This window comes from Acinonyx jubatus, chromosome B4, assembly GCF_027475565.1.
Source record: "Acinonyx jubatus isolate Ajub_Pintada_27869175 chromosome B4, VMU_Ajub_asm_v1.0, whole genome shotgun sequence".
Lineage (NCBI taxonomy): Eukaryota > Metazoa > Chordata > Mammalia > Carnivora > Felidae > Acinonyx > Acinonyx jubatus.
Genome location: NC_069387.1, coordinates 5,766,483 through 5,778,905, shown reverse-complemented (window position 1 = coordinate 5,778,905; position 12,423 = coordinate 5,766,483). Strand labels below are relative to the sequence as shown.

General features: G+C 39.5%; 1 protein-coding gene across 3 annotated transcripts in view; it reads left to right on the top strand.

Moving 5' to 3' along the window:
• Positions 1-12,423, top strand: part of PRKCQ (protein kinase C theta) — a 184,107-nt gene that overhangs the window by 78,958 nt on the left and 92,726 nt on the right. For all 3 annotated transcript variants that reach the window (XM_027073364.2, XM_053225230.1, XM_027073365.2), the window contains 2 exons: positions 8,214-8,374; positions 11,612-11,785. In XM_027073364.2, the coding sequence (XP_026929165.1) occupies positions 8,214-8,374; positions 11,612-11,785 (335 nt within the window). The remainder of the gene's footprint in view (positions 1-8,213; positions 8,375-11,611; positions 11,786-12,423) is intronic.

Here is a 12,423-nt window from a genome sequence, read left to right as displayed (position 1 = left end):
ACATCATGGAAGTTCCCCAGCCTACTTTCTGAAAGTAGTTCATGAGAAGATATGCCCACATGAATCCGGGAGATGAATAGTTTCAACATACATTATAAAATATAGGTTTTCCCCACTATCCTAAAGTAGACTATTCCTGTGAAACTTCTTTTTTTTAATTGAAGTATAGTTACATACAGTGTGACTTAGTTTCAGGTGTACAACATATTGATTCAACAATTCTGTACATTACTCCAAGTTTTTCTGTCACCATAATGATGTTATTATATTATTATTGACTGTATCCCTTATGCTGTGCTTTTCATCTCTGTGACTTATTTTTTTGTAACTGGAATTTTATACCTCTTAATCCCCTTTATTTCACACACTCCCCCACCCACCTCCCCTGTGGCAACCACCAGTTTATTCTCTATATTTAAGAATGTTTGGGGGCGCCTGGGTGGCTTGGTCGGTTAAGTGTCCAACTTCAGCTCAGGTCATGATCTCACGGTCCGTGAGTTCAAGCCCTGCGTCGGGCTTTGTGCTGACAGCTCAGAGCCTGGAGCCTGTTTCAGATTCTGTGTCTCCCTCTCTCTCTGCCCCTCCCCTGTTCATGCTCTGTCTCTCTCTGTCTCAAAAATAAATAAACGTTAAAAAAAAAAAAGAATGTTTGGTTTTGTTTTGTTTTTTAGATTCCACATATAAGTGACATTGTATGGTATTTGTCTTTCTCTGTCTTATTTCATTTACCATGATACCCTCCATATCCATCCACGTTGTCACAGTGGCAAGATCTCATTCCTTTTTATGGCTGAGTAATATTCCCTTGTATATATATCATAGCTTCTTTATCCGCTCATCTATTGATGGACACTTGGGTTGCTTCCATATCTTGGCTATTGTAAATAATGCTGCAATAAACATAGGAATGCGTATATCTTTTTGAACTAGTGTTTTCATTTTCTTTAGGTAAATACCCAGTAGTGCAATTCCTGGATCGCATGGTAGTTCTATTTTTAATTTTTTGCGGAACCTCCTACTGTTTTCCACAGTGGCTGGACCAGTTTGCTTTCCCACTGCCACCATACTGTTTCTTTTTCTCCACATCCTCACCAACTGTTGCTATTACTTGTCTTTTTGATACTACCCATTCTGATTGGCGTAAGATGATACCTCATTGCGATCTTTATTTGCATTTCCCTGATGATTGATGATGTTCAGCATCTTTTCATGTGTCTGTTGGCCATTAGTATGTCTTCTTCGGAAAAATGTCTGTTCAGATCCTCTGGCCATTTTTTAATCTGTTTTTTTTTTTTCGGTGTACAAGTTCTTTATATATTTTGCATATAAATCCCTCATCAGATATAGCATTTGCAAATATCTCCTCCGATTCACTACCTTGCCTTTTTGTTTTGTTTATGGTTTCCTTTGCTGTGCAAAAGTTTTTTATTTTGGTATAGTCCCAATAGTTTATTTTTGCTTTCCTTTCCCTTGCCTAGGAGATACATCCATAAATATGTTGCTAAGACTGATGTCTAAGATATTACTACCTGTGTCTTCCTTTAGAAGTTTTATGGTTTAAGGTCTCATACATAGGTCTTAATCCACTGTAAGTTTAGTTTTGTGTGTGGTTTAACAAAGAGGTCCAGTTTTGTTCTTTTGCATGTAGCTGTTCAGTTTTCCCAACACCATTTGTTGAAAGGACTGTTAAAAAAAAAAACTCTTTTTCCCCACTGTATATTCTTGTCTCCTTTGTCATAGATTCACTGACCATATGGGTGTGGGTTTATTTAGGGGAGCTCTATTCTGTTTCACTGATATATGTCTGCTTTTGTGCTGGTACCATACTGTTTTGATTATTATAGCTTTGTAGTATATCTTAAAATCTGTGATTATGATACTTCCATCTTTGTTCTTCTTCTTCAAGATTACTTTGGCTATTCAAGGTCTTTGTGATTCCATACAAATTTTAATATTATTCTAGTTCTGTGAAGAATGCTGTTGGTATATCGATAGGGATTACACTGAATCTGTAGAGTGCTTTGGGTAGTATGGACATTTTAACAATGTTAATTCTTCCAATCCCTGAGCACAGAATATCTTTCCATTTGTTTCTGTCACTTCAGTTTCTTTAGTCAATGTTCTATAGTTTTCAAAGTACAGGTTTCACCTCCTTGGTTAAGTTTCTTCCTTTTATTTTATTCTTCTTGACGCAATTGTAATTCGGATTGTTTTCTTAGTTTTTCTTTCTGCTACTCCGTTATTAGTGTACAGAAATGCAACACATTTCTGTATATTAATTTTGTATTCTTTGACTTTGCATTTTCAGTTCTAATAGGTTTTTTGGTGCAGTCTTTAGGTTTTTCCAAATATATGTCATTTGCAAATGTGACAGTTTTACTTTTCCCTTATCAATTCTGATGGCTTTTATTCCGTTTTCTTGTGTGATGGCTGCAGCTAGGATTTCTAGCACTGTGTGGAATTAAAGTGGCTTGAGTGGACATCTTTATCTTGTCCTTATCTTAGAGAAAAACTTTAGGTTTTTCACTATTGAGTATGGTGTTAGCTGTGGGTTTGTTATGTATGGTCCTTATTACATTGGGGTATTCCCTCTAAACCCACTTTGTTGAGAGTTTTTATCACTAAGGTACGTTGTATTTTGTCAAATGGTTTCTCTGCATCTATTGAGATGACCATGTGTTTTTTATCTTTCCTCTTTTTAATATGGTATATCATGTTGATTGATTTGCAAATACTGAACTACTCTTATATCCCTGCAATAAAACTCACTTGACTGTGGTGAATGACTTTTTTTAATGTATTGCTGAGTTCAGTTTGCTAATATTTTTTAAAGATATTTGCATCTGTGTTAATCAGAGATATTAGCCTACAGTTTTCTTTTTTTGTAGTTTTGGTATCAGGGTAATCCTGGCCTCATTGAATGAATTTGGAAGTTTTCCTTCTCTTCTGTTTTTGGTATAGTTTGAGAAGAATAGGTATTAACTCTTTATTTATTTATTTATTTTTAAGAGAGAGAGAGAGAGAGAGAGAGAGCGAGCGCACGAGCAGGGGAGGGGCAGAGAGAGGGAGACACAGAATTGGAAGCAGGCTCCAGGCTCTGAGCTGTCGGCACAGAGCCTGACATGGGGCTCAAACTCACAAACTGTGAGATCATGACCTGAGCTGAAGTCAGACTGAGCCACCCAGGCAACCTCTCTTGTACTCTTTATTATTTCCTTCCTTCCACTATCTTTGGGTTTTTTTTCCAGCTCATTTAGGTGTAAGGTTAGGTTGTTTATTTCAGATTTTTCTTGTTTTCTGAGGTAGGCCTGTATTGCTCTGAAGTTTCTTTTTAGAACTACTTTTACTGTGTCCCAAAGATTATAGATCATTGTTTTTTCATTTTTATTTGTCTCCATGTATTGTCTGATTTTTTTCTTTGATTTGTTGACCCGTGCATTGTTTAGGAGCATGTTGTTTAGCTCTGTGTGTTTGTGGGGCTTTTTAGATTTTTTTCTTGTAGTTGATTTCCAGTTTCATACCATTGTGGTTGGAATGGAGACTTGCTATGGCTTCAGTCTCTCTAAATTTATTGACACTTTTTTGTTGCCTAACATGTGATGTATTCTGGAGAATGCTCCACGTGCATTTGAGAAGAATGTGTATTCTGCTGCTTTGGGATGGAATATTCTATACATGTCTGTTAGGTCAATCTGGTCTAACATGCTCAAAGTCACTGTTTCCTTATCGACATTCTGTCTGGGTGATTTATCCATTGATGTAAGTGGGGTATTGAAGTCCCTGGTATCATTGTTTTACTGTCAATTTCTCCCTTTATATCCCTAATATTTGCTTTATGTAATTTAGTATTCCAATACTGTGTACATACATATTTACAATTTTATGTCCTCTTGTTGGATTGATCCCTTTATCATTATGTAGTGCCCTTTTTTGTCTCTTGATCCAGTCTTTGTTTTAAAGTCTATTTTGTCTGATACAAGCATTGCTATCCCAGCTTTTTTTTTTTTTTTTTTTTTTTGCTTCCATCTGCAAAGTATGTTTTCTCATCCCTTTACTTTCAGTCTGTGTGTGTGTTTAGGGCTATGAGTCCCTTGTAGGCAGCATATAGATGGGTCTTGTTTTTTTGTTTCTCTTTTGTTTTTAATCCATTCAGTCACCGTCTGTCTTTTGGTTAGAGTATGAAGTACATTTACCTTTAGGGTAATTATTGATAGGTATGTACTTCTTGCCATTTTGTTAATTGTTCTGGCTATTTTTGTAGTTTTCTTCTTTCCTTCTCCCATTGCTCTCTTTCAGTGTGATTTGGTTACTTTCTTTAGTGTTATGCTTGGATTCCTTTCCCGTTATTTTTTGTGTATCTACCATTGGTTTTTGATTTGTGTTTATTGGGTTCATATATAACCTCTTATGTGTACAGCAGTCTATACTATGTTGATGGACACTTAAGTTCAAACACATTCTAAAAGCACTAAATTCTTACCCCTGCCCCACCTTTTATGTATATGATGTCATGTTTTACATCTTTTTATTTTGTGAATACCTTGGCTAATGTTTGTAGATATAATTTTACTACTTTTGTGTTCTAACCAGCCTTTTCACTTTATAAGTAATTAATCTGCTACCTTTAATATACATTTGCTTTTATCAGTGAAATTTCATCCTTTCATAATTTTCTTTTAATTATGGCCTTCTATTTTCACTTAAAGAATTCCCTTCGAAGTTTCTTATAAAGCTGGCCTAGTGATGATGAACTCCTTTAACTTTTGTTTGTCTGGGAAACTCTCTCTCTTTTATTCTGAATGATAGCCTTGCTGGATAGAGTATTCTTGGTTGCGGGTTTTCTTCTTTCAGCACTTTAGATTTTGTTTGGTTGTTTTTTGTTTGTTTTGTTGTGTGTGTGTGTGTGTGTGTGTGTGTGTTGAGAGAAAGAAAGCATGGGGGAGGGGTAGAGGGAGAAAGAGAATCTTAAACAGACCCCATGCTCAGCATGCAGCCCAGTGTGGTGCTCCATCACATGACTCTGAGATCATGACCTCATCTGAAACCATGAGTCAGACGTTTAACTGACTGAACCATCCAGGTGCGCCTTCTTTCAGCACTTTGAATATATCATGCCACTCCCTCCTGGCCTGAAAAGTTTCTGCTGAAAAATCAGCTCATAGCCTTATGAGATTTCTCTTGTATGTAACTGTGTACTTTTGCCACTTTTAAGATTCTCTCTTTATCATTACTTTTGGCCATTGTAATTATTATGTGTTTCAGTGTGGACCACCTTGGGTTCACCTTGTTTGGGGCTCTCTGTGCATCCTGGATGTGAATGGCTGTTTCCTTCTCCAGATTAGGGAAGTTTCCAGCTATTATTTCTTCAAATAAATTTTCTGCCCCCCTTTCTCTCTCTTCTCCTTCCCATTCTCTATAATGCGAATGTTATGCTTGATGGTGTTGCTGAGTTGCTTAACTTATTCTTATTTTTTATTGCTCTGTTTTTCTTTCTGCTGTTCAGCTTGGTTGCTTTCCATTACTCTCTCTTTCAGATTGCTGACCTGTTTTTCTGCATTCCCTAAGCTGCTGTTGATTCCCTCTAGTGTATTTTTTTTCTTTCAGTTACATCTTCTTCAATTCTGACTGGTTCTTTTTTATATTTTCTGCATCTTTAATGAGGTTCTTACTTAGCTCATCTACTGTTTTCTCAAGCCCAGTGTGTGTCTTTATGGCTACTCCCTTGAATTCTTTATCAAGCAAATTGTTTATTGCTATTTCATTTTGCTCTTTAACTGTGATTTTTATCTTATTCTTTCATTTGACACATATCCCTCCATCTCCCCCATTTTGTCTGTCTGTGTTCGTTTCTATGTATTAGGTAATTCAGCTACATCTCTTGGTCTTGAAGGTAGTGGCCTTGATCAGAAGAAGTCCATTGGTGTCATGCAATTCAATTCCCCTGGCCACCAGAATTAGGAACTCTAGAGGTGTCCCTGGGTGGGCTGTGGACATCCTACTATTGAGGCTGAGCCATAACTGTCTGTAGCCCAGCTGGATGCACTGATCCACTTTGCCTGCTGTGGGTACACAGGGCAAGATTTATTCCCCATGCTGTTGAGAGGCCTGCCTGAAGCTGTCGTGGGGCTGTTGGTGGGTGGGGCCAGTAGTCAGCCTATCTGTCTGCAGTTAGCATCTCTGTCACTGCTGCAGGTACATTGAGGGGCAGGGATTGCCCTTAGAGACTGAGCTGTTGGCACTGTGGGTGCCTGGTGTGTGGGGTTATCTCCCCTAAACCCCAGAGGAAGAATTGCTCTGGAGTGGTACTGATCCCTACTGGGGCTTCCAGTTGGGGGTGGTGGGGCAATATCTGCTTTGGAGGGTGTACACATTGAATGGAGCAGGTCCACAGGTGAGTGCTAGGGCAGGGCACGTGGTACTTGCAAGATAGATGGCTATCTAGGCTTAGGAAGGGGAAGATCCCTGAGCCTCCATCACTCATTCTAAGAGTAGTCAACCAATCTCCTTCATCTATACCCCCTGGAACTTTTTAAACTGCTGCTTCTGTGCTGTCTTGGGTCAAGTTATTATGGTGGTTCTTTACGTTCTTTATGGTAGGGACTCAGTTTCCTATCAGCCTCCTGCCCTCTCCGGGGTTAAGCCTGGCTGATTTTTAAAGCTTCTAATTTTAAGCCCCACTGTTTTTCAAAGCCAAATGTTATTGAGACTTGTCTTCCCAGTACAGGTTCCCCATGCCAGGGATGCCTTCTATGGCGTCTGATCCTTTGGCCTCCTTGTGCTTGCGGTGCCCTTCCCATTTGTGGCTAGACTTACAGGGGTTGGGTTCCCAACCACGTCTCTGCCCCTTCTATCTTTCTCAGTGTGGCCTCCTGTCGATAGTCAACTGTGGAAGGTCTGTTCTGCCAGTCTTCAGGTCATTTTCTGTGTTAGTTGTAGGGATGTAGCTGTTACTTTGGTGTGCCCAGGGAATGAGGTAATCCTTCTATTCTGCCATCTTCTGCATGACTCCCTATGAACTCTTTTGGAAGTCAGAATGGCATAAATTACCATTAATTTACATGGAACAATTTTCGAGTATTCCCTGAACCAAAAACCACCTTAGGCTTTCTGATAGCTTAGAACACATGTTGCTAATGGAGGCCCAGATGCTCACACAGTTCAAAGCTCTGGCAGCTGGATGCCGAGGTGCTGAGTGCAGATCCCGGGTAAGGGGCTGGATGGCACCACTCTCACTGCTCTGGTGCACTGGCTCTTTCTGCTCACTGCAACACCAATGTTGAATGTTGTTTGCATGTTTCTTTTTTCTGTAAAAGAGAAAATCCTGTCCAGTTTTTTTTTGTTTGTTTGTTTGTTTTTTTGGTTGGCAAAAACAGGTAGTGATGTAGATCTTTCACAAAAGCAAAGTGACAAATGCAAGCTTTCAAAACATGGGCGGTTCCTGTAATTATTTTCCTTGGACTTAAGGAGAAGATGAAAGTTAAATTTAGAGACTGAAAATAAAAAAGGTCATTCCAGCCACAAAGAAGACACAAAATTATGTGATATGCTAGAGGTGCTGTAAAATGGCAATCATATGACAATATATAAATGTATCAAGTCAACATGTTGGACACCTTAAATTACCACAATATGGTGTGTCAAATGTATTTTAATAAAAAAGGAAATAAATGTTATAAGGGGGTAGGAGGAAGGTTCCAAAAAGTTTTCTGTACCTGTTCTGTCATTGGGAGAGGAATAAATTGGCTGACCTTGAATGTGGGGATGGATGATGTGATTCAGATTTTCAGTGATCTGCTTTTCATTTCCTGATCCCTCACGTGGAAGCCACAGGAATCAATGCCACTGAGCCTGTGAGCCATGCAAGTACCTGAGAATTATTTTTCCTCAAATTTGGTTAAAATCTCTATTTGTCCATGATTTGACATTATTTAAAGTGCTCATGTGTTTTGCATGTATGGACTTCTGCTGATTGGAATGTTCCTTAAAATGAAATTTCTCCCAGTCAGTTGAGTAGATAAGAGATGCCGTCCACACCCCAAATGCCAGGCTCACAGGAGGAAGGTGCTGCCTTTGCCCTGCAGGGGACCTTTCCCCCCCATTTTTGTGGATGGAGCCTCAGAGTGGGAAGTGGAAGAGAAAGTGTTCTCAAAGTAGCTAAAATGCCCCCTTCATTGTTCCTTGTTTACTTTTAACCACTGGCTTGCTATTTTCAGAGCCTCAGGGAATCTCTTGGGAGTCTCCCTTGGACGGGATGGAGAACATACGTCATCGTCCAGAACCTGAACCAAACATAGAAAGACCATCTCTACATATGAAGCTAAAAATTGAGGATTTTATCTTGCACAAAATGTTGGGGAAAGGAAGTTTTGGCAAGGTATGATACCATGCTGTAGAATTCTACAGACCAACTAACAGGAATTGAAAAAGCAAAGCTCCTGAACTCATTGGAGCAGAGCAGGTTGTGCGTGTGTAGAGAGCATTCCTATGCATTTTTTGACTGGGTAGAGAGAGGTCTGATTAAAAGGAAATCTGGAACTCTAGGGGACAGTGGCCTCTGCTTCCTGGGAATCATTGTTCCCAAGCCATTTTGCTTCAAAGGTGTATATCCCATACACTTATGAGTGTGATGTATATGGATATCAAAGAAATGGGAAGCTGCCTCAGCCAGTGTCTATAGTTTCTATTTCATACAGGTTTTTTTTTTTTGGTTGTTATTTCTCTTTTGCTACTTTCTCAAACTTGGAGAGTTGTTTTCCTTTGAATGCAATTTTTTTCCTAGCAAATGTCTTCAGTCTTGCATTAGTTTGCTAGGACTAATGTAACAAAGTATCACAGACTGAGTGATTCAAACACCAGACATTGGTTTTCTTATCATTCTGGAGGTTGGAAGTCTGAGACCTAGGTGTTGATAGGGTTATTTCTTCTGAGGTCTCTCTCCTTGGCTTGTAAATGGTCATCGTCTCCCTGTGTCCTCACATGGTCATCCCCCTGTGTGTATCTGTGTCCTCATCTCTGCTTCTAAGGACACTAGCCCCCCAGTGAACTTATTTTAAGTTGATTACCTTTGTAAAGACTGTATCTCCAAATATAGTCACATGCTGAGGTACTAGGGTTTAGGGCTTTGGCATGCACATTTTTTTGGAGGGGGCACAATTCAGTTCATAACAAAGCTGTAGCTGGAGAGTCATGAGAAAAGTTTCATGGGGGAAAGTCCCTCCTCTAAATTCTTCCTGCCACACACTCAAGTTACGGGCTGTCTCTGTCAGTCACAGAAGACGAGAAGAAAAGGAGGAAGATGACATAATTTAACCATCAACTGTCAGTGATGGAAAATAATTTTCAAGTTCGCGAATGTAAAGAGGGATACCATGGAACATAGGCCTTGAGGTTATTCTAGATGCCAAGGATATCTACTGTATTAATTGCTCCCTTCATTGTTTTATATTCTTGGGTGAAACTCCTAGGAAAATTTTCGCCAGAGACTACCATTCTATAAATTTGTGTATCCAAGACCAGCAATATGCTCTGCACCTGCTCGCCAGACTTTGGGAAACTCACCCAGTTTATTTAATAGTAAACTAGAATGCAAATAAGCATCACCACAGCTGAATGACATTGTGCCGCAATTGGGTTAGATTTAAACACCAGTGCATTGCTTTTGGCAAAATGCATTCTGCCCTGCAAACTAGCTGATATCCATTAATTCTTTGAGTTCATTTCCACAATAATATGAAACACAGCAGGCTCATTTGCTGTTAATCTGTGTAATAAGCAATTTTAAAGCCAGTCTTCATTATAATTTAGTACCAATTAATGTGCAATTATAACCTGTTACCAAAAATTGAAAGCCCATTATAGAGATGGAAATTGCCTTTTCAGCTTCTTCGGCTATGGCTGGTTTGGGGATGTTTTATGGAAAGAAACAATTACCAAAAGAGTACTTTTAATTGTTAATGAAATGTTTATCATTCTTTGTTCCCATGTGGGTTTCTATATTTGAACAAGGTTAATAAGAAAGACATTAAGTTAAACCTACAAGCCTTCATAAAATATCCCAAAGGACACTGAGAGCCTTAGGGTGTCCTCTGTTCTATGTCCAAAACAGTATGCTCTTGCCATCAGGACCCTGAGTCCCTACAGACTGAAGAGGATGGGCCATGGGGCCCCTGGAAAGGAGAATGAAACACAAAAGCAAAATGGAGTAGCCATATTTCCCTTTCTCACAACATTAAGAACACTCCAAAATTTGTTTTTCTTCTTTCTTTTGGCTTTATACAGGAAGCATCGTTTCTCAACAAAATGGTAGCCTCCATATTCTTATCTCAATGTACTTTGCAGTCCAGAAAAAAATAGCATTGTTTTCTGGGTATATGCACATCATCCATTTGCCTGCCTTCTCGTAAGTTCTATGCCCTCTGTCAAGCCAGCTACCCCAAAGCTAGCTATCTGCACCATATTATTTTTAAACGTAGACACGTGCATTTTCAGTACTGGTTTAGTGTCATTGACTTCGACATTCCCTAAAAGTCAAGAAACAAATGACAAGTATTCTTAATAACTGTCATTTAGAGAGCATTTTATAGTTTCTAAACCACTTTCCCATGTGGTAGCCATTTGATATTCACGATGGTCCTGCAAGTTAGAGAATGTCATGACAATTATCTCTTTTACACATTAGGAAACTGAAGCCCAGAGAGGTTAATTGGTTTATCCACATTCCCACAGCTAGTAAATGTCTGTGAAAAGAGACCCAGGCTGGAGTTTTCTATTTCCAAATGCCACGTCCTCACAACTGTCAGTCATCTGTTGCTGCATCATTTGCAAAAGCACAAGTTGTAGAAACTCCCCATTATGTGCCATCTGGTGTCCTTTCATATAAGTCATGAAATCCAGTAGAAAAAGTAAATTTGGAGTTAGATTTTTCCACTGAGGAGCTCCATGAATTTGAGCAAGTGAAATTCCTCTTTGAAGTTCGTTCTTTTTGTTATTACTACCTGTCTTGCAGAGAGTTCTGAGCTAAGAATTAGATTGCACATGTAAAGGGTAGCAGAGTGTCTGACACATAGTAGGTCCAAAAAATGGCCTTAGGTCTATGCCATCAGATGAAATGGTGTACACTCTTTAGGCACATGAGGAAAACTCTATTCCCCTTGTATTATAGTTTCACCCTGAAAAACTGGGTAAAACTCAGAGCTGAGTTTTATGCTCATTTGCACTGATGTTTCAAGTATAATCAGGTCCTCCTCTCTGCTACTTGCTGCTGCTTTCTTCAATATGCACTTAGTGTCTGGGAATTTATATTATAAATTTACTCAGGTCCCTGGGCAGACAGGTCATACTTTTTTACACAGAATTTTTCAGAACCTGAGAATAACCCATCCAATTGTACAGTAGTTTTGTGAATGCCTTGGAAAGGTACACAGCAAGTGTGAAACTCCTAGGTAATATCCCTGATCGATGGAGTGCTCTATTTTGTCCCTGTCAAGGGGAAGGAGGGGGTTGGAGAAGAAATCCTCTTTGTTTCGCCCAACACAGATCTCAGGACATGGTCTCTTCTTTAATGAGTGAGACCAAATTCTAAAATAAAGTTACTTCTTACCTTTGCTTCTAGGTCTTCCTAGCAGAGTTCAAGAAGACCAATCAATTTTTTGCAATAAAAGCCTTAAAGAAAGATGTGGTTTTGATGGACGATGATGTTGAGTGCACAATGGTAGAGAAGAGAGTTCTCTCCTTGGCCTGGGAGCATCCGTTCCTAACGCACATGTTCTGTACATTCCAGACCAAGGTAAGACTTCTGCTCAGACAACGCTTCATCCACCTCTTGCCCAGCAAATGTGCCTGTCTAAGCCGAGGCCTCTGGTGGCGCCCTCCTTGGGACATGTGGGGAACTGTCCCCATATTTTTCTTTACCTTTCAGCTCACCTTCCATCTGTCCAAACAAACTTCTTCTTCTCCAAACACCAGTGAGATACTATTTCGAATTGTTTAACATAGTCTGTTGAGAAGGGGCTTTCCTTCTGGGTTTGTCTTTTCTCTTGTTTTCTAGAATTTGGTTTAACTTCTGTAACAACCAGGATTCTAGGCAGCCTGTGCCTTGCTTGACAAAGCAGTGCTTTGTGAGGGAGAAATACATGACACTGTTTGTTCAGCTACCATATGTGTATTTGAGGAGACAAAAGTTGGACAGTAAGTCAAAATGCGTGTGTACTGTTATTTTCCTATATATGGGCCACAGAGAAACAGCCCATACAGTGGGCTATCAGTGAGCAAGGCCTGAGCAGTGAGGTAAAAAGGTAAATTTTGTCAGAAGGTGCTCTTATTCTGGGAGGATTCTCTTCCTGTTCTCTTTATGCCTTAAAAAAAAAAATTCAGGACACCTGGGTGGCTCAGTCGGTTAAGCGTCCGACTTCGGCTCAGGTCATG